Source organism: Protomyctophum bolini (genome assembly GCF_963924005.1).
Source record: "Protomyctophum bolini genome assembly, chromosome: 1".
Taxonomy (NCBI): domain Eukaryota; kingdom Metazoa; phylum Chordata; class Actinopteri; order Myctophiformes; family Myctophidae; genus Protomyctophum; species Protomyctophum bolini.
The window spans coordinates 8,024,053-8,047,331 of record NC_137862.1 but is presented as its reverse complement, the minus strand read 5'-3'; the positions used below and the strand labels follow the sequence as shown (position 1 = coordinate 8,047,331).

Sequence of the window (23,279 nt, the reverse complement as noted above, 5' to 3'; positions counted from 1 at the left end):
TGGATGGCTTTTTTACACCCACACCAAATCTCTTCACCAAAAGTAGCCAATATATAAGTTCACAACACATTGCAATTTGATGCATTGTGAGTTGTAGATTGCCCCCTCCCCCAGAATATAGATACTGGGTCTCAAGTTCATAAACATAATTGTTACAATTGTTTGACCCCAAATGGAAGTCAAGATGCGGGAATAGTTGTCCCCGATTGAAATTAGCTCTGATAGCTCTGACAGTGTGTAACTGTTTTACTGTCTTCTTGTGCATTGTAACTTTCCCCACAGCTGTTTAATTCATCCTAATTATATTAGTGATGGTTGCTCCAGGCCACAGCCACACTGCTATGTTAAATGCTAAATAGAAGGATTTGTAATACCCGATGGTTTAGAAGCAATCGCGAGGACTAATGATTTGTTTTCCATATTTAAGGGGGAAGAGTGAGGGTAAATGAATAAGTTACTAAACGTATGCTCTGGTTTTCCAGGTCTTGGTATTCCAACTTGAACAACCTGGTCTGAGATTGAAATTAAGAAAGAAAAAGCAAATCATGATCTTCTCTTCAAGGCATATTCAGATTATGAGATACCAGCTATACTGATATGGAAAGTTCCCGATTCTGTAAAATGTTGTTAGAACATTCGATGCACCTCACTGTGTATAGCAATATATGTCTATCAGTGGATTTATGACATCTGCAACAAGTTTAACATTGTCTGCATAAGACTTTTGGAACACACCTCAGTTAGTCAGTTATACAATACGTTTGTATTATACATTCTTTCCTAAAAACAACAAAATATATTCTTTCCACTGCATACATTAGTCTTAAGGTTGAATTTAATGAATGGAAAAACTGGCACTGAAAGCGGAACAAGCCTTTTATCCCAAACAATGAATTTTTAATGGAGAGAAAGGTTGCTTTAATAAAATACTATACAGACCAGTCAAAGAGATGTTGAACCAAAGAGTCTTCTGGGAGGCTGCTGCCTTTCTGAAAGAAAAATATCAACCTGTGAATAGTAAAAAACATAATAATAAAATAATAATGACAATAAAGCAGAGACAGAGAGAGGAGAAAGAGAGCGATAATTTACTTTACATGTATGGGGATTGGGGAAGGCTTGAAATAAACTATTTTTTTTTTTTTGCTTAGTCTATTGCGAGAAGGATGCAATGAAATTAGTCACCTGGTAAACAGTGCATTTATATAGCGCTTTTATCCAAAGCGCTTAGATTGTGCATTACATTCACCCATTCACACACATTCATATACACCAATGGCGGAGATAACCTGCATGCAAGGCACCAACCTGCACATTGGGAGCAATTAGGGGTTCAGCGTCTTGCTCAAGGACACTTCGACACTAACTCTGGGGAACTTGGGATCGAACGATTCCCATTCGGCTTTACAAAAAAACTAAACAAAAAGCATATCACTTACAGCACCTTAAAGTAGACTCAAAACACTCTAAACTCCACCTGAGCATGTACTGTAATCACAGATTCAGTATTAGTTCATGATGTGTTTCCAAACCTTGTTTCTCTGTGCATAATTAATTTGCCACCAGGAGATGACAAGCCTTGAAATGAGATGAAGGGGGATTATCTCATGAAAGGACATGCATATTCCTGACACACTATTATTGAAAAAGTATATTTTTGCACTTGGCATAACATCAACGATCATAGCATTGGTCATGCATGCTGCCTCGCTCTTGTTCCATGAATGTTTCACTAAAACCTATGAAACAATTTTATCACAGCTGTCAGAGAGATTATTATACATTCCATTTGATGGCAATCCTGGCATCTGTGATGAGCTGGGTTTGTGCTGTAACTATGATGTATATTTAATAAAGTGTCCTTCGTCAAATACTGGGACACTACATAGTTTTACAGCAAGAGAATACAGCAAGGGGATTTATTGTGCCAATCAGAGGTCTGTGCTATTGGTGGGTGATAAAAAATGTTTCTCCACATGAAATGTATACTGACTCAATGTTACTTAAATGTGGATTACTGTTGAGTGTTTGTTGACACAGCTCTGCTTAATGACACAGCTGGACGGTGACAGGAAAGAGAGCCTGTGGAAGGGATTGATTGATTGAAATATTGAAATATTTATTAACAGTTTGCAGAATTACAGTACATTTCAAGCACAAACTCAATACAAAGACTGTTAACTGTGAGTGGACGACCCAATTAAGCATTACACTTTACAAGAGGGTCCACCATGTTCAATTCATCAAAACATTTAGAGACGTATAAATAGACACTTCTATATAGTTAAAGAACAGAACAGGAATTCATCATAAAGGAAGCAAAAAGGGAAAAGAAACATATACAGTGAGGGGAAAAAGGGGGGGGGTGGGGGGGGGGGTTCAGATTTTACGAGGGCCCGTTTCGAATTGCAGCCGTCCGTAGGTGCCCTTTGAGAGTGGTTTCGAAGGAGTCAAGGGATTCACATGTCTTAATGACTGTTGGTAGGGCGTTCCACATTTTGGTGGCATAGGAGCGAAAATAATTTAGTCCCTTGTTTTTGCTGAATCTGGGAGGGGATGGGATGTATCACAGATCATGGACACATCAATATATACTGTGATTTGAAGATTGCAACCATTGCCCAAAGATGATGTGTCAAAGATGTTCATAAATAGCAAAAATAGCTGATCTATAAAGCTCAACGCGTCACAATGTCTATTTTTGCCTATTTTTGCTCAAAAGATCTACCGATTCATTCATGAATAATGGGAAGCGAGGGAAGAAAAAAAATAGAGGAATTGTATTTCATTATAATTTCAGGGCAATCATATACAGTAGATGCTGAAAAACTAAATAGCTCATACAGTAAGTATGAATATTTCTGAATACCAGCTTGAATTTTGGTTCAGTATATGCTCAGAGTAAACAAGTCTGTTTACTGTTGTTGTAGTGTACAGGTTTGTGTAACTGTAGACCGATGCAAGTGATACTGTAAGAAATCTGGGTGATAATAATGACTGTAATCTGTTTTGGAATGTCCATGTGAACTCTGTATGCACTACAATCCAACAGTGCCTCTACTTCTTGGGAAGACGAGTGTTTGGGTTTAATTGACAGTAGCCTTGCCGAGCCATGAGGCCCATAGGGCAGGAGCCTATCTCCTGTTTCTGTAGCGTGAGGCAGCTTGATGTACAAGTACACCCCCTGGACAGGACGCTATAGTATGTCACAGGGACTTACCCCCAATCCAACCCTTGATGCTGAGTGTCAAGCAGCGTCTTTAGAGTCTTTGGTATGACCCGGCCAGGTATTGAACCCCGACCTCCCAGTCTCAGGGCGGACACTCTAACCACAAGGCCACTGAGCTGGTTTAATTGTTTAATTGACAGGTAATGGTGTTATTTTATCATGCTGTTATAGAGTATATTATAGGAATATATATACATTATGGAATTTCAGCTTGGTTTTGGTAACATAACGTATAAGTCTAGTTTAAGTCACAAATAACTGGTCAACACAGCAGCGAAAGTGAATGGCGTGAGGGAGCATTCCTCCCTAAATGCTCTTCAGGCTAGGAAAAGTATTGCAGACTACTCCAATGTCCTTTCCCAGCATCTGAGCTGCTCCCTACACTCTTTTCTCATAATTCATTGGAACAACGTAGTGACTACAGGGTTATACTGTAAATACCAGTAAGACGCCCTGAAGGTGATGTCGCGCTGAGAGGTCTGGGGATGCCCACATATATATGGATTTATTTGGGCCGGGTAGGGTGATAAAAACAATAGACATTTTTGAGGGGCTTAATGTTTGTGTTTAGTTCAATGTTTGTTTTAAAAACGCCATTGACAATGAAGGGAACATTTATGTCGTCTTGTCCCTAACACAAACATTAAATGCCATTAACTTTGAATGGACAGGTATCAGTCAAAAGGGAGACATCGAACAGGAAGGACGGGTGGGGTAGGATCAACATATCGTTATTCCATTTTGGAGGTTTTGGAAATCAGTGCTATTGAACACCCTTTATGTCTGTGTGTTTCGAAATTTGTTGTTGTGAAAAGTCACAACACCAACTTTGATGAGGCCGTATTGCTTTGTTTTCAAAATATACGATTTTCTTAATTTCCCGAAAGATGTATATTTCCTGAAAAATTTACATTTTGGAGTTAGGTGGTTTCCTCCCGACAGCAGAGATATGGAATGTCAGAACAGGTCAGCTCCATGGAGATCAACGGTGGCTCTGGTCTGGATGGCACGCTTCCCCTCTCTTAGTTAGCCGCACATTTTAATTGTATTCTGCTCATATTTTTTCGTATCGCCACTTGGTTGAATTAAAGGCACTCCCAAATGATTGATAAGCTAATAAGACTGTATTGAAGAAACTATACCTCATGAGCTTGGCCACTCTCCTGTGTTGACGTTTAAAAGAAGGATATTTAAGTTCAGTTCTACCTTAAAGCCTGTGAATGAAGACAGAGACTTTGGTTCATTGTCCATAGCCCACCTCTGAGACTCAGGGTGAGTATTGTGCACAATACTAATAATATAATATCTAATAATGAGCATCAGTGAGGACCACAATGGTAACAAGCCATATAGGCTTTCTTGGGTTTTAAATCCTCTTTAGCAGACCTTGTATTGAACTGTACTTTCCTGTGCTTTCTTTTCTTCAAAATGTTAAAGTGTTCAATCAATCAAAGAACTATAATGAACTGAAACAATGTCAAGACAATTTATTCATCACTTCATCCCAATTTCAAGAATTTGTAGATCCCTTGTTATTACCAACTTCCCATCACCTTGTGATCAATCAAATCAAATCTATAATTTAATACTTATTCAAAGACTGCACATGAAGTTTTTGAGTATGTCATGGTAAGAGTAAAACATGTGTCTGTAGGATACTGACCTCTAGTGGAGAGAATATGAAGATCACAAGGCACAAATAATTGTCAGTGATGCACAAGTCGTTGTGGTTATCTTTAATTTTCTCAATGTTTTAGACTTAATCAGGGCCTATACCAAATTAACTTAAAGGAAGCTAAATATTGACCTCTAAATAGCCTCGGTACCCATAGGCTTGAGTGATAGGCTACAGCAACTTCTGAGTCTGACTTGTGTGTGTGTGTGTGTGTGTGTGTGTGTGTGTGTGTGTCGTGACCCAACCAACCACATATAGTGCTACAGAACAGAGCTTAATAGTTTCATTAGTTTTATAGTCTATGCCATTGAACAGGTTGTGAATTGCATCTACCCAGTGATCATTTGTGTTTACAATAGAGTAAAGATATTAAAGAGAACCGCCATGGTTCAGAAAAGAAGAAAATAAGCTCCAGCAAACAATGGCTTATCATATTAGCATATGTCTTATCATATTAGCATATGTCTTGTTCAACAATATAATCTCTACAGATCAACACATTTATGATTTCTGAGCCTCACCACATATGTTTTTCAAATACAATTGAGACTTTTAAGAGAGTGCCACAATTATTTTTATTTTTCCAGTTTTCCATGTGTCTATGAGGTGACAGCAGAGGCTAACTAAACAGCTGTTTAGTTATTGTATATTTATAATTATGGTTAAAACATTGAGAGCTTCTGCTCTGCTGTCTGCACTGCAGACATGAGTGACGCTGTGTTGAGGCCGGGTAGCTGTGTAAAGCCTGCCATGCATGCACAGCTGTCTGTCTGTCTGTCTGTCTGTCTCTCTCGCTCTCTTTTGGGGGGCTGGGTACCTCAAAATTACACCAAAATACCCCCAATATTTTTGCCGTAAAGCTGGCAACTGCATTAGTGCACTATTAGTGGCTTTACTCTTTATTTATTGCTCATCTCTCTTACTGTGATTTTATAATTAGAGCACATTGTGAAATATTTTGCTGTAAAACTGCATTAGTGCACTACTGTCTGTCTGCCTGCCTTCCTCTCTCTTTTGGGTAGCCCAAAATTACATCGAAATTAAAACAAAATTCCCCATTTTTTTCCAGCCCGCACCGCATCGTGCAGCCCAAAGGGTCCCTGAAATGTTATCTAGCCCGGGGGCCCTTGGGAGGGTAAATCCGGCCCTGGGTGACAGTACTTCATTAGATACCCTGGAGTCGTTTTTATGTGCAATGGTTTTATAATATATAATATATATCAAATAATTTATAAGACGAAAAACTAAACAAATAGTGTTGTCTCCTGACTTTCTTTTCTTCTTTCTAATGATTTGATCGGCCCAAGACATTGTGTTCATTGTCATGATTTGTCACGATCCGAGTTGGCTTTGTCCGCGGCGTAACCGTCTTTAAATAAATTAAATAAGAAGTGCCGATGGGAGAATGCATTGGGTTTTCATTTCCTGGGCCACTAGTTTTTCTGAAAGGGGGAGGGACTGCGGCGCTCTATTAACTTTGTATTTAGGGTTTCTTCCTAGAGGCTGATCGAACCTTTGACAGTCAAACGGGCCAATGAAATAAACAGTAATATAGTGACAGCACACTAGATTAACTCACCTCTGGGTTTTAGGACTATAGGCCTGCAAACTGTACTCCATCTCTCTTGCCCACACATGCAGTATGCATGAGTGCATGCACAAACTCTAGATGTCTAGAAATGCTGTAGAGATGGAGTAGAGATGGGCAATCAGCTCACTCTGAGCTGATTGGGTGTTCTGTATAATGTTTTCCTTTGGTTCCGTTATTCTTTTTCCAAAAAGTGAACATCAAATCATTAATGGCCTGGTTATACACCATGTGTGCGTGGACCGGTGCACAAAGATTCTAATGTGACACCACTGCCACCACCTGTGCTGGGTAGTCAGAGGGGCATCACAAAAGTACTGTAGGCCTATGTGATAGATTGATGTTGGTGTAGGTACATTACATGATGACATTTATGAGACTAGCTGTTTGAGGAGGGTTAAGTCATGACATGCTGTTGCCTAAGGGGGGTAATACCGCCACGTTCACATGATTTATTGTTACAATGGTCATTCATTCTAACTGGGGCTAAAGCTATAAATATTAATTTAAATTATATCTTGTTTGTTTGATGACAGATAAGGTGAGGCAACGAAGACACTCTAAAAATATCCTATTGTGTTACATGATACTGTATATGATACTGTATACCGTAAGTCAAGTGACCTCATTTCATGAAAAAAAGTTTAACTCCATTTATAGATGTCGAGGAAAGCATTGCTGCTGTGACCTTCCATACTTTTAAACACACAGATCCGGGTTAAAGTAGTGCATTCTCCTTAGCATTCTCCTAGCTCTGGTCCATAGCCCTAATGCTAATTCTGCCCTGCAGATATCATTAGGGCTATGGACCAGAGCAAATTCTCCTTGTGCAACATGACAATATAACGGTAAGAGAAACAGCATTTCAGATTATGAAGGAAGGCAGTGCGCACACTGGTCTAGGGCTGTATTTTGCGTGTCTTAAGTACCAGGTCTTATTCCCTAACTTGAGTAAACTAAAGACCTGGAGGCGTGATCAATGCCATTTGGATATTCTGAGTGTCCAAAGAGCATTGATCACGCCTCCAGGTCTTTAGTTTACTCAAGTTAGGGAATAAGACCTGGTACTTAAGACACACAAAATACAGCCCATAGCTCCAAGAACTAGAAATGTTATTGGTAACAAGACAACATTTTGGGTCTTTGTCAGTTCACCTGATGAAGACACAAACATTGTACACAACAGTAGAATGTCTTCTGGGAGCTATAGACCAGTGCAGTGTGCGTACTGCCTTCCTTCCATCATTGTACGTATTTTTGTTCAGCTCCTGTAGATGTGCGTGCTTCCCCCTTGGACTTTTTCCATAATAACAATTATCTCATTATGCCTATTTAGTTTAAAGAGACATGCATTAATTTTATGTGCATTGCTTACATTATGACATGGGGGTGACCCATGTAAATGATTTGTAAGCGATTCCTAACATGAATGCCTGTCGAGTTCCCCTGGCTGGCATCCTAGCAACATACCATTAGTGACATGGTTAACATTGTGACCACATGAGATAATCAGTGCGACTTAGCTGAGCATGCTACAGTATGTGCTACAGTATGTGCATGCAAACATCTTTGTCCAGCAGAAAGCCACAGGTGGTGCAAATCCTGTTTACATGCCTGATTAATAGGACAGAGAGACAGACGAGTCAGCATTGGCAAACTATATTCATAGGCGCTTCTCCCTTTGCATATATTTCCGCCATTATCAGCATGACCTGCTCCAAGAGTTCCGCACAACCTTGCACTCTGACCTCTAGATTTGCATATGTATGCATTTGCATTTATTTTGACCTTTCAGCTTTGAGTACAATTTAAAATATTAAAATGTAAGAAACAAAAAGTAAAAAGGTATTTTGATTGACAATTTAGGGACTGCGTGGCATCTTTCCTGCCTATTCGGTGTAAGGTTAACATTGTAGAAACAAACTGTTTAAGGGGATGTTAAAGGGCAGAAGACACTGTAAAAACATAGCATGTAATGTTGGGGCCCTTTATGACAGCAATATGTAGGTCCCTCTGTGGGACATATTCCTTCAGTCATGGCATAGCCATTCCTCTGCAGCCGCATTTAGAAAACGTATCTCATGGTTACCTCATGCATCTTGTGACAGTATGACAGGGTTGTCCACTACCCATACATCATCTAAAGAACAGGTAGGCCAAAATATAATGCTTCTAATACAGACACAAATGGTGTCCGTATTAGAAATAAAACCATACGGAACCTGCTCCATGTTTTCAAGTGGTGGTGATTAAGTTTTCTCCACTGACAATGATGAGTGAAACTATTGATGAAACCACTGCAGAAGTCACAATGCACACAGGTTCCTTGTTTGGAAATATGAAGCAATCTACAATTAGATTAGATATGCAGTTGCAATGGATACTGCTGCTGAACAATAGCAATATGCATGACAGGACTTCAACAATTAATACTAGTGAATACTACTAACACTAACCCTATAGTACACATTTTTGCTATCATTGCCGAGAAATTTGGAGTGATGGCACTGAGATAACCCTTAATTCATATCTAGACTATGTCATCTATTAAAAGGCCTAATTATCATTGGCTATCTCCAAGGTGATGTTCTCTGGCCAATGGAATTATAAATATTAACTTTCCCTTTGAGTTGGCCCAATGGCACTTTTTCGAGACCTTATATATTTGGCAAGCTTGCAGGACACGAACAATGAAATCAACAATGTTATTGAATTGAAGTTCACTGAATTTATTTGACAAGTATTGTAGTAGGCTTATGGCAATTTCAAATCTCACCATCAAGTATAATGAACAAACATTAAAAAACAATCAGCACGCCAGCCAGGAGCCCTGTGTTGTTCTGGTGTCTGAGGTGATGAAAGCTGAATTAGTAGTGAGTTGTGGTAGAGGTGCCGTCACCACATGCCTGTCCCCATCGAAGCATTGAAAGGGTGACATCACCATCAATAATGAAAGTGGCTCATCGATGACCAGGGGAGGGCTATGACATATAAAAAGGAAGGAGACTTTCTCAAAGTGCTCACACTTAAAGTCTGATCAACAAGACTTACTCCATTTCTACATCCAAGCGACATTATTCTCAACAAAATCTGGTAAGAATACTGTAGCCTGTATTGCTTTGTGTGTGGAAATGTTTGTAAATACACATAGTTTGATAAGATTTACTGGAATATATATATATATGTTTTAAATAATTAATTCTAACATCCTCCTTTATTTTGCAGCTGATCAAGATGTTTTGTGCCAGATACTTGAGCACGGTCCTTTTTATAGTCTTCCTGTCCAGTTTCCTGCACATGGAGGCAAAACCAGTGAGGTAAATGACCTTTTAAATTTGGAAAAAAATAACATCATATAGTAGGCCTACAGTAGAATACTCTGTGTTGATTTGCCCATTTGTACATTCTCAGAGTTACATTTATATGAATGATTTTCAAGTGCAACCTACCATTATCTTCAGTCATGTTGTATATAGTAGTATATTGAGTGTGACATGTTTTGTTTGTTCCGCTGTGTGTAATTAAGTGTTTGTCTATTTGGCTTACAGAAAGAGGTCAATCAGTGAGGTGCAGCTGATGCACAATGTTCGGGAACACAAGCAAGTGGGAGAAAGACAAGAGTGGCTTCAAGAAAAGTTAAAGGACATAACTGTCACACATGTTAAATCACAACAATCAAGGAAGATCAGAGACCTGTTTCCCTTTGATCGTTCAGGACCTGACATTAAGTGAGGTTGAACATATTATTCTGGTCCATATCGACCAGCTATGGACCAGAGCTAGGTTGAACACAACCACGGTTATCTGGTAAATAAATGGTAAATGGTGCATTTATATAGCGCCTTTATTCAAGGCGCTTTACATAGATTGTGCATTACATTCACCCATTCACACACACGTTCATACACCGATTGCAGCGGAAGCCATGCAAGGTACCAACCAGCACATCGGGAGCAATTTGGGGTTCAGTGTCTTTGCCCAAGGACACTTCGACATGTAGACAGGAGGAACCGGGATTCGAACCGCTGACCCATGGATCATTGGACGACCTGCTCTACCTCTTGAGCCACAGTCGCCCCATATTCCCACATCGCCCCACAGTCGCCACATAATTGCATTCTGCAATTATGTCTTACACACAAGAAAAGCTGCTATAACAAACCTGACTGTGATGAGATGAGCTGTTTGTCTTCATGCATTGAATATTTCTTTGTCTCGTTTTTGTCAATGTATTTATTTATTTTTATTTATGTATTTATTAACATTTTTTTATAAATGTTCTAGTGTTTATTTTATACATTTGGCAATTTAACTTTTAAGCAAAAGTTTACATTGTTGTTTGGTCTGTAAGTAGCTCTTTTGCACTATAGCTACAGATAAGGGCCTGCAGCTACGGCACGTCATCGTGTTTGTGTCCACTATTATTTATTTCTGGGTCTTTTTTCTTCCTTTTTGTAAGTACCCCCCCTCATGTTGTACTGTATAATGTTTTGAAATAAGGACCAATTTTAGTCTTACAGTAAATGTGCCTGTTCTTCTGTTCTTCACTTGTACATAATCTTTGCATTATTGTTTAATACTGCAATTTAAAAAGGAACAAATAAACTCTTATTTTTAATTACAGCATCGATACTTTTAATTTATATACCAATATTAATAATATTACATTTTACTGAATAATTGAATCAGTATTTAATTTTACATAATTGTTGCAAACAATTTCAAACATAAACACAAAACACACAAAAAAAAGCCCACAGCAGGTGATCACCGATGCGTTGTAGGCTATGCTAATACTATTGTTATTATTATTATTATTACCCTTATTATAATAATATTATTATTATTCATAATATAAATAATTATTTTTAAATATAAATAACTTGGGAAAAGCATTATAAACAGGTTATAAAGGGAGCAGCCATATAATATAAGTGCCCTTTTACAATATGGACAGTTGCAATTCGAAACTGTAAAATTTGAATCCTCCACCCCTTCCCCCTCACAATTTTGTACCTCCTCTATGATGATTTTCCTGTTTTGGGCTTTATAAAAGTGTATATTTGTACAAAAATGTTATGATGAATTGAACATGGTGTCGGCACAGACGCACATAACAGTTTTGTATTGAGTGATCGAGTTGTAACCTCGCCTCACCCTCACCAGGCTTTCCACCACCCCGGAGGAAAATTGAGTTGTGCTTGAAATGTACTGTAATTCTTCAAACTGTTAATAAAGTTACAAGCCATGTAAACACATATAGATACAACCATCGCGAGATAAGCAGAGAGTACCAGCTGCAGCTATACAAACACTAATGTCCTTTTTTGGACAAATCTAAAAGGAACGGGCCGTCCTGCCGTATACTCTAAGGTGTTTACACACTTTATATTCCTCCCGTTGCATTTATTTTAGCGTAAGTTATTGTAGTTATTTACTGTTTACTTGAATCATGTTACTTTTGTTAGACGTCAGCTGGATATATAGTGGGTGTTCCCTAGCCTAGCTAACACTAGCCGACTGTTTAAGTGTTTAGCAGGTTGTTTATTAATATCAAAGTGAGTTTTGTTTGTGTTCTGTTAGTTGTGAGGTCTATAATAAATAACGGTAAATGTTAGAACGGACTAGTGTTAACTGACTGCCCGCGTACACAGTTTTGTAACGAAGCTCTTCAGCCGTCATCGTTAACATGACTCAGAAGTCAGAATGTAACATAAGGTTATGATGTTACTGTAGCATAGGTTGACTTTAACAACGCTTAGCCTAGCTCTGGTCCATAGTCCTAATGCCCTTTGCTGCCGTTGTAATGAAGGCATTAGAGCTATGGAGCAGATCGCTTAGCCCAACGTTCATTGCGTTAGTTAAGTAAACTCTAAGCTTATATTTGCTCTTTGGATGTTCTCTATTATTAATGTTTGCTAGTCATCCCATATGGTTGTCATTTATATTGTAATTCATTATTGAAATTGATTGATATGAAATAATGCTTGTTGACAATGGTGGAAGAAGTACTCGGATCCTTAGTAAAAGTAGAAATACCACAGGGTAAAAGTCCTTCATTCAAGCTCTTACTTAAATCAAAGTATGGGCTACCAATACAACAGTATTGGTACTATAGCCCCTTTCGAGAAACTTGTTTACCTTTTCTGTATTTGGGGAGATCGACGTCCCAAATACCAAAAAGGTACACAAGGGTGCCCAAAGGTTCTACACTATTGGCAAAATATGAAAAAATATATAAATAAGAAGCTAAAGTAAATTGTACAGAATGCCCATTTTATACATGGGCTATTAAAAATAGCTAATTTACAAACTCGCAATGCTTTAGATGGAGACACATTGTGGATTATGTGGAACTTGTAGATCTGCCACTGTATTGCCAATTTGGTAAATCTAGGCTACATCGCAAAGTAATTGCAGTTGTCAAATAAATAGAGTGGAATAAAAAGTACATTTGCCTAGTCTGAGATGTAGTGGAGTAGAAGTAAAAAATATATATCAAGAAATGGCAACGCTACTAAAATAAATGCTTTGAACGTTTTGACCAGAGTTCAAGTTCGGTACTTGAGTTAAGGGCCATTCACGCTGAGCAGCACTATGACGATAACTATAAAAATGTAATTTTAAAAATAATTCTATATCACGTGGATGGCATAGGTCACACCAGCTTTATAAAAAAATAGAATGGTGAACAATGTAGTTATAGTTTAATCGTTATAGTGCTCAGTGTGAATGGTGCGTAACCCATTTTGACCTGAGATCAGATTAAAAAAAAATTCTTCTAAATCCTGACAGTTTTCTGAAAAAGCTATGTTTCTATGTCAGTCGTTCTGATGCTGGTAGATGATGAAGGTTAATTATTCTTTACATGATCACTGCTTGTGGATGATGCTGGTAGATGATGAAGGTTAAATATTCTTTACATCACTGCTTGTGGATGATGCTGGTAGATGATGAAGGTTAAATATTCTTTACTGTGGATGTTGCTGGTAGATGATGAAGGTTAAATATTCTTTACTGTGGATGTTGCTGGTAGATGATGAAGGTTAAATATTCTTTACTGTGGATGTTGCTGTTAGATGAAGGTTAAATATTCTTTACTGTGGATGTTGCTGGTAGATGATGAAGGGTGAACGATCCAGACTGGACTGATGGCAGCACGTCTACGGTCATATGATAGCAACTCCAGTGACACTGAGAACTGGACTGAACACACAACAACAACAACCAGCCGACCTCGCAAACTCTGCAGGCATTCGAGGTGAGCCAATCCAACACATGAATCTCCCTGCAGAAGGCTTGGAGTAGTAGTATAACTATTAAGTAGTAGTAACCATTGAACCAACAGAAATGAATACATTATGTACATTTACAACATTGTGACTGATGACTAGGAAGCACACGGTCTGCTGCTAACCCGTGATTCTGCTGTCGATCAAGATGTCCGTTTGGGTTCAGATAACTTGTGACCTTGGCATTCGTTTTGGACTGTATTGCCTTGTTTTATGGTCCAAATTAAACTCATACGTTAATCAAATATTTAATAATTGATAATGAAAATTAGTGTTAACCCATTAAAACCGGGAACGCTTGTGTCATTTTAGATTTAAAAATGTCACTTTGTACATCTGCTATTTCTTATATTTTTAAGATATGTTTTGGGGGATATTTCTGCCTTTATTGATAGGATGAAAGTAGTCTGACAGGAAATGGGGGAAGACACGCGGCAAAGGCCATCGGGATCGGGAGTCGAACCCGCGGCACTTCGTCAGGCTGGCTAGGTGCCCAGACGGTTGAGCTAACCGTCAGGCTGGCTCAGCAGCCTAAGTGCCCAGACGGTTGAGCTAACCGTCAGGCTGGCTCAGCAGCCTAGGTGCCCAGGCGGTTGAGCTAAACGTCCGGGCCTACATCTGCTATTGTTGAACTTTTTTGATGAATGAATCTTGAAAGTGCTACTACTACTGATTTAGAGAGGCATTTACAGTATAAAGTATAGTAGTTTAGAAACATAGGGTTTTGATTCTTGCAACCACAACATTATGCAATGACGGAGTAATAATAGATGTTTTACTTACACAAATATCCATCAGCCTTTTGCCAAAACTGGGTCCCATAGACAAAGGTTTAGTTTCCTCTACTTGTATTACACGTAATCACCATGAGGGGGCTGCGGTGGTCCATTCTCGGTGGAAGAAAGCCATAGCAAGCCAAGCAAGGATACAAGTCCAACCCAGTAAGGTGCCTCGAAAGAAGACTTTAAACAGATGATGGTCAATTAATGTAATAGAGGGTATGCGCGTGACATCATCGTACCTGGAAGTTATGCGGGAACGCCCACTGAGTGGCAAAAAACTACTTTCTGGCAATGGCAGCCCATTCATCCAAACAAACAGAAAAGTCCTGTCTGATTGCATTAAACAATGTTAAGCTCACCAACATTGCAGCTGTACGAAAAGCTTGAATTATCCTCCTTTCTCTCTGCAAAGTTTTTGTTTCATGAAAATCCACTGTAGAGGCATTCGATATCCAAACCTCTAACTCCACATGGTGCGGGCCCTGGGGTGTTTTGACTCGTACTCCATCCAACAGAAAAAAGGTGCAGAGAAGAATTGTGGCTCAACTGAAGAATATTTATTAACTCCAAATATCTACAAACAAAACATGAAATAATAAGTATATGAAATAAGTAAGCAAGTGCGGTCAAAAACTGTATGCCTTCCCAGCCTCACCAAACATTTCCTATTGTTCTCTAAATGAATGTCAAGTGACCTTTAACAAGCTACGGCCCTTCCTGGCTCCCAGTGAACCTTTCAAAATAAAAGTTACAAATCACTGCAGGGGAGCTTTTACTTTGAAGGGGAGAAATTATACAGGAAGTGCAAAAGGGCTCACTAAATTAACATGACATACCAGGGAATCTAATTTGAGGTGGAGGCTTCTAATAATCCAAATTATAACATTCTCAACAAATAAAGAAAACATAAAACTGGCTCCAACATCCACCATTATGAGCTACTTTCTGTCAAGAAATGCCCTGCATTTGATTATTTTTTAGTGTCAGAGAAGTGCTTGTTTTCAATAACACAACATTTTGCTGCCTCCTGCATTATGTGACATTTAGAAGCAGGTGGTACGCAGGACGGTTGAGTGATTTCCAACGAGCGATTCCAACACTCCATGCTGATCAATGTTTTGCCACTGTCAGTCGTTCTTCGATTTTTCAAAAATAGCAGACCTACAAGCTCGTAGCGCGCCGCGCTATGAGCTTGTAGATCTGCTATTTTTCAATAGCTAAAGCATAACATAATGCTAACACCAAAAGAGGTTCCCGCCCAATTAATATTGAGTATGTCCAGCTCTGTGGTGCATTCTTCTCCTCCACAGTGCTCAGGCCCGTTAATATTGAGTATGTCCAGCTCTGTGCTGCATTCTTCTCCTCCACAGTGCTCAGGCCCGTTAATATTGAGTATGTCCAGCTCTGTGGTGCATTCTTCTCCTCCACAGTGCTCAGGCCCGTTAATATTGAGTATGTCCAGCTCTGTGGTGCATTCTTCTCCTCCACAGTGCTCAGGCCCGTTAATATTGAGTATGTCCAGCTCTGTGGTGCATTCTTCTCCTCCACAGTGCTCAGGCCCGTGCATCTCGAGTGGAGGAAGACCAGGAGAAGATGAGCCTGCATGGCGCCAGCGGGGGCTGTGACCGCTCACGTGATCGCCGGCGCTCCGGCGACCGTTCCCGGGACTCCTCACACGAAAGAGAAGGCCAGCTCACCCCCTGCATTCGGAATGTCATCTCACCCACCCGCCAACACAACAGCGGTGAGTAAAGTGAACTGAATGAATGTTGTGGGGAAAAACAAGTACTGATCGATAGACATACAGTATGACATGTAAGATGACGATGGGTTTTTGCCCATTAGCCTATCATAGAAACGACAGAACCTTTCTAATAAGCACAATATGAAAGAGCTATTTTACGTAAAGGACAACTTTAGTTTTTTTCAACCAAGGTTCATGTTTTAGGTTGTTATTAGAGAAAGTAAAACATGAGTGTACATTTCTTTTCATTTGCTACTTTCTTTCGTTTTAGGGATTTGATCTGTTTTTGACAGGGGGGCGGGGGCATTCGAGCATGGGGCTAAATATGTATATATATATATTTTTTTTTAAACAAAAGATCACAGGATCTACTGAATGTGAAGGTAGCCTACTGGGGGAAGGCTTATACTGTGTGTGTGTATAGGCTCAATATGTCAGTTTGTCACATTCAATAGAACATCGAAACCATTAGTCTTTTCATTCGACCATTAGCCGTCAAATTCTTTCTGCATTTTTGCAAAATGTCACACACGGTAGTAAGAAATAGGATAAGTTATGTGTTTCACTACATTGGCTGTGTACACTCGGTCTTTCCGTAACCTTCTGGTTGTGCTTGTCTGTGTCCAGACCGTGACAGCGGCCCACCGTCCAGGCCCAGCAGCCCACGGCCTCAGAGGGTCTCGCCCAGCGGCTCCAGCAGCAGCGGAGTGGTCAGTAGTCGGAACAGCAGCCTGTCCAGTTCAGAGGGCACTGCCTTCAAGAGCTTAGGGGTCGGAGAGATGGTTTTTGTATATGAGAACGCTAAGGACGGAGGAGGAGGAGGAGGAGGGAGCGCTGCCGGTGGAACCCGAAGTATTAGGACCTCGGAGAGGGTCACCCTCATTGTTGACAACACACGCTTTGTGGTAGACCCTTCCATCTTCACTGCGCAACCCAACACTATGCTGGGGAGGTACAGTACGGTGCATTCGAATATTCTTTGTCGTTACATTCATCTACAGCAGAAGAAAATGCAGAATAATATGACATAAATTATACTGTATCCTGCTTTACCTTTAACAGAATGTTTGGATCTGGAAGAGAACACAATTTCACACGGCCCAATGAGAAAGGGGAATATGAGGTCGCAGAGGGCATCAGCTCCACGGTTTTCCGTGCCATTTTGGTCAGTCCCACACACAACCTTCTATCTTTTTTACCACGGATCATTATTTATGTACAAGGGCACTCAAGATCAGAGTGCATGTTGACAATCTTAGGTGTGTGCATAAGCTGCTAAGCAAGAGGGCCCATTATAACATGATTTAAGTGCTATTTTCCATTGTTTTGGGGCAAACATTTTTTCTAAATAGCCGGTCTACAGTCTGATAATGTCTTCATTCACGTTTTGAATGTTGGTCACTATTTTGGCAGGTCATTTTTGCCTATAATAACATGCCCAAAATAGTGAGGCCAGAGTCAAAATGGTGCAATAATCAGCACAGGGCATAAAAGGATGCGCTACTGCAATGCAATGCGTCTTCCATGTGTACTGTGTATACACAGTCTGCACACTCGCAATACCTCAGCACATATACAGTACATGTATACTGTATTATGCAATTTAAAAGGCAATACATGTCAATGAACTGTTACAATATCCAGTGTTCAGCTGAACTGTGCTTGAATTTCTAAATTTGTACAGGATTTACACACAATTATCACAATAAAATGTCAACTTTATGTCAAGGTTGTATCAATCTGGGAACTAATTTGGTGAAATAACACCACTGTTAAACATTGGCCATTTAACAACAAAATATACATTTTTTAGCTAAATGTGATTTTTATACTGCAGTATAAATAAACCTTAATGATTGATATGCCAGAACTCTTACAAGGAAATTAAGATGAAAATAATGATGTACAAAATGAATACTAGCAGATTGGAAGCTAATGCAGGTTTAAGCTAACGATGTCATATTTATACTTTGTCAACAATTGGCAGGATTACTACAAATCTGGTATGATCCGTTGCCCTGATGGGATCTCCATCCCGGAGCTGCGGGAGGCATGTGACTATCTGTGCATCTCATTTGACTACAGCACCATCAAGTGTAGAGACCTTAGTAAGTATCCCTGTCTGCATCACGTCATGTTTTCAATCAACGTCATGTGTCATTTTATTTAATAAGACAACATTTCCTTATGAACCAAGTTCAGTAAAGTAATTTTGTCCCTCCGTTTAGGCTACTGAGAGTCTCTGTAGGAGCAGTCATGTGACTCATGTCTTAGAATGCAATTACGGTCGAGGTGTAGAGAATCTTGTGGCTACTATACTTACCTTGGACTTATTACTGCAACTGCCTAAATCTTTCTTTTTTTCTAAATGTTTTTTTTAACTGGACATCCTTAGGGGGCCTTTGATAGATATGTCCCTGCTTCCCACCCTTTAAGGTTAATTTGCCTAAGTATAAATGCTTGTTCTGATCTTAAATCCCTTTTATTTTAGTTTTTTTGTAATATATACTAAACATAAACATTACAGAAACTTTAAATGTCACTGTACAATACTTAAAACAGTTGTCATGCCTAGAATTGGTGATATTTGCGCTATATTGGTGCTATTATGTTTGTAACCGTTTAAGAAAAGCAATAAGCCACTCGACCAGCTTATCGGGTATTTTACAATGGCTGGGGGGTAGAAGACTTTCTGCTCCACGTCGGCTCTGCCTACACCCATCTACTTGCCATTATTAAATCCCTTATTGGCCTAGAGTTTCCTCCTCCACACTGGCCTTTAATAATAATAAAAAGGCAGCCCAAGTGGCCAGTGGCCTTATAGGTTTCTCAGATCTGGACTGGACACGACAGCGTTGTATTTATTTATGTTCTGGACTTCGCAGACTCCATATACAGTAGCTGTACTAGGTAGACCCGCAGATTCATGCGTGCAGATCACGATGCGTTGTTAAATTCATAATTAAGCCTACAACAATTTATTTGTATTGTTAAATGTTGCTTTTTTTGTTTGTCTTTTAAAAGGAGCATACATAAATGTATACCATTCGTCTACCAACGTTAATTATGTATACGTGCATATTACATTTGGGGTATTAAAAAAATAATAATATCAACAACGGTTAATTCATAATGGATAATGCTATCGGCTACCCGGCTGGGAAATTAACCGCTACCCACACATCCCTAATTCATAGTGGCGTCCCTCCTGATATAATCTGTTCTTTTACCAGGTGCCCTGATGCATGAACTGTCTAATGATGGTGCACGTCAGCAGTTTGAGTTTTACCTGGAAGAGATGGTTCTACCTCTGATGGTGGCCAGTGCCCAGAATGGAGAGAGGGAGTGTCACATAGTGGTGCTCACTGACGACGACGTGGTGGACTGGGATGAAGAGTATCCCCCACAGATGGGTGAAGAGTACTCACAGAGTAAGCATGTTTTCACTTTCATATACAATCTGTATATGCTGACAATGAATAGCACGTTTTAATGTCCTGCTGCACCTTTTTTCTTTATCTCTTTGCAGTCATATACAGCACAAAATTGTACAGGTTTTTCAAGTATATTGAAAATCGTGACGTTGCCAAATCAGTCTTGAAGGAGAGGGGACTGAAGAAGATTAGATTGGGCATCGAAGGTGAGTCGCACCATTAAATAACCACATACTTTTATGATCCTAGGATAGAGTCGGCTTACTTTATGTAGTTTCTGTTGAAATGTTAAACGCCTGGAAGATCCATCAGCCACCCTTTATACTGCCCCCTCCAATGTTTCTTTAAAACGGGGATTATTTTCCAAATCAATCTGTGCTTTCAATTTGATCAAAACACAACAATTATGCAACTTTGACTAAAAGGAAGTACTTTGGAAGTAAAGTTTAGCATTGGTTAAACATACACTACCAGTACCTACCTGGTATGGTGACTTCATATCGATTGTCATGTCCTTGTTTACATGATCTAAAATAACTATTCACTCAACTAGACTCCTACAGTGTGGCGGTCACATCATCACACAGTGGTTGTTCCTCTCCCCGGTCACACATGGTCTGTCCTCTCCGCAGGCTAACCAAAGACCGTATTGTTGCTCTCCCCGGTCACACATGGTCTGTCCTCTCTGCAGGCTAACCAAAGACCGTATTGTTGCTCTCCCCGGTCACACATGGTCTGTCCTCTCCGCAGGCTAACCAAAGACCGTATTGTTGCTCTCCCCGGTCACACATGGTCTGTCCTCTCTGCAGGCTAACCAAAGACCGTATTGTTGCTCTCCCCGGTCACACATGGTCTGTCCTCTCCGCAGGCTAACCAAAGACTGTATTGTTGCTCTCCCCGGTCACACATCGTCTGTCCTCTCCGCAGGCTAACCAAAGACCGTATTGTTGCTCTCCCCGGTCACACATGGTCTGTCCTCTCCGCAGGCTACCCCACCTACAAAGAGAAGGTCAAAAAGCGCCCCGGAGGTCGTCCAGAGGTCATTTATAACTACGTCCAGAGGCCCTTCATTCGCATGTCTTGGGAGAAGGAAGAGGGTAAGAGTCGCCACGTGGACTTCCAGTGTGTCAAGTCCAAGTCCATCACCAACCTGGCGGCGGCAGCAGCGGACATCCCCCAAGACCAGCTGGTGGTGATGCACCCCGGGCCCCAGGTGGACGAACTGGACATCATCCTCCCCAACCAGCCCCCCGCTGGGGGTCACTACACTGACCCTGACTCCCCCTCCCCTGCCCTTTGAGAACAGACTGGCGGCTTTGATCCGTACAAAGTTGAGCGTGGGTGTCATTGAGAGCAGATCTACACATTTGCAACATGCATTGGGAGTCTGTAGATCAGTTCTATTTCTGCACGCAACTTAAGTATAGATCAGGCTTTACTCTTTACTTTAGCCCTCATACCCCCAGCATGCTGCAGCATGGAGCGCCAGGGGCAGCATAACCATATTGCCTTGACACCTCCTTTGCAGCCTTATCAACAACCTGGTCAACTGCACCGAATAATGAGGGACACAAGACTTGGAAAGGAAGATTTCTCTCCGTTTTCCCTTTTTTTTTTTTTTTTTTTTTTTTTTTACTTGACCAAAATGATTTATTTTTCTGTTCGTTATTTGAATGAAACTGGAGAAAAAAAACACAATGTATTAACCCATTTAGGCCTGAGGCCGATTCTAAAAATGCCTCTAAATCCTGACCTAAGTTTTCTAAAAACTTCAAATATTTATATAGCAGCATTTTTACGTTTTTGAATACTGTACATAGTACAGAACCCAAAAATGGGTTCCCGGCCTGAGGGTGTAAAACACCAAAAGGGGTTCCCGCCCAGAATGGGTTAATATTATTATAATTAACGAAGGTTATTGTAAATTATTTGGCGCGATTGGGCTGTGCACTCTTGGTGGTGTCACACTGTCTATTCTCCTTGGTTTATTTACCCTAACTGGACTGTACATGGATCGTGGGAGGTCTAAATAGTGAATTGAGATAGTGCTTTAAGAGGAACATCAGAGATTTCTGGCCATAGAGTAAAGGTGGTTGCACACCGGCCGCGTTTTTCTGAAAACCGATGGAGAAAAGCCACTTAAAAATCCGAATTCGTGCCCAGTGTGGAGACCTTAAAGCCTCTGGTATTGCTATCAACATTCAGTGTCGTGATTTCCAATCAAACTCCCCTGAAATGAATTTGTAACGGGAGATGGTCATTTGCCGGGTCTGATGCAGTTTTGCGCTGTTTCTCATAGCCAAGTACTTCAGGAGAAAACAGGATGTTGTGGTCAGAAGTGCTTGAAATCAGGTTATAATGAAAAATCCTAAAATAAAGAGACAGAAATTATGGCCTCTTGTGGATTTGTTCATCATTAATCTAAAACCTATTTTCAGTTAATTTACATAAAAAACGATATCAGAAGTTTCCCCACTGCTTGCAATAACCGTAGTTTTAAAGGCAGGGTGAGTGATATTTTTATATGGGTAAAGCACTATTTTCTGCTGGTAATCATTGGTATAGATCCAATTTATATTATATTATAATTTATATATATTTGGTTCGCACATTTCTTTGTGTCATCACTTCCAATTGAATTTGTTTAATCTGTATCCTGTCTGAGTTCTCTCCCCTGGATAGATGAAATTGGTATTTCAAGCTCTGTGACCTAGTGCTCTGATCACTAGATGTGAAGGGTATGTATAATGCCATGTATGTTTCTGCTAAGGTGTAGTGCATTCAAGTTTATTTTGCATTTGTAGCTGTACTGTACTGTACTGTACTGTACTGTACTGTAATAGCCATTTGGTTTGCCATCTGCTGCCTCTGCCGTTTGAGTTCCTCTGACACAGCTGCGGGAAGCAGTCGGAGTCGGATATAAGGTTCAAACTTCAAGCACATTTATTGTGGAGATGGAAACGGACTCTCATGAGTATGTGGGGATGACTGATTTATCCTGTGTAAGTCCGTTTGGTCACACCACTGGTCATACCTAGGATGACTGATTTATTCTGTGTAAGTCCGTTTGGTCACACCACTGGTCGTACCTAGGATGACTGATTTATCCTGTGTAAGTCCGTTTGGTCACACCACTGGTCATACCTAGGATGACTGATTTATCCTGTCTAAGTCCGTTTGGTCACACCACTGGTCATACCTAGGATGACTGATTTATCCTGTGTAAGTCCATTTGGTCACACCACTGGTCATACCTAGGATGACTGATTTATCCTGTGTAAGTCCATTTGGTCACACCACTGGTCATACCTAGGATGACTGATTTATCCTGTGTAAGTCCATTTGGTCACACCACTGGTCATACCTAGGATGACTGATTTATCCTGTGTAAGTCCATTTGGTCACACCACTGGTCATACCTAGGATGACTGATTTATCCTGTGTAAGTCCATTTGGTCACACCACTGGTCATACCTAGGATGACTGATTTATCCTGTGTAAGTCCATTTGGTCACACCACTGGTCATACATAGCT

General features: G+C 40.2%; 1 protein-coding gene across 2 annotated transcripts; it reads left to right on the top strand.

The window, feature by feature from the left end:
- Window positions 1–11,764: 11,764 nt before the first annotated feature.
- On the top strand, window positions 11,765–22,137 carry btbd10b (BTB (POZ) domain containing 10b). Of its 2 annotated transcripts, none has more exons than XM_080773173.1 (9): window positions 11,765–11,865; window positions 13,612–13,753; window positions 16,117–16,310; window positions 16,938–17,262; window positions 17,373–17,475; window positions 18,298–18,418; window positions 19,544–19,741; window positions 19,840–19,950; window positions 20,731–22,137. In XM_080773173.1, exons 2-9 carry the CDS (start codon window positions 13,644–13,646, stop codon window positions 21,042–21,044), a joined length of 1,476 nt encoding a protein of 491 aa, XP_080629299.1. In that variant the 5' UTR covers window positions 11,765–11,865; window positions 13,612–13,643; the 3' UTR covers window positions 21,045–22,137. The 2 variants fall into 2 exon arrangements, with proteins under 2 accessions (XP_080629299.1, XP_080629298.1); XM_080773172.1 differs by having other exon boundaries at window positions 11,778–11,908.
- Window positions 22,138–23,279: the final 1,142 nt, after the last annotated feature.

Coding starts and splice junctions, on each gene's coding strand:
- btbd10b (XM_080773173.1), top strand. CDS start 13,644: ATGGCAGCACGTCTACGGTCATATGATAGCAACTCCAGTGACACTGAG. Junction 17,476..18,297: donor CGGTTTTCCGTGCCATTTTG/GTCAGTCCCACA, acceptor AACAATTGGCAG/GATTACTACAAATCTGGTAT. Junction 19,742..19,839: donor GGGTGAAGAGTACTCACAGA/GTAAGCATGTTT, acceptor ATCTCTTTGCAG/TCATATACAGCACAAAATTG.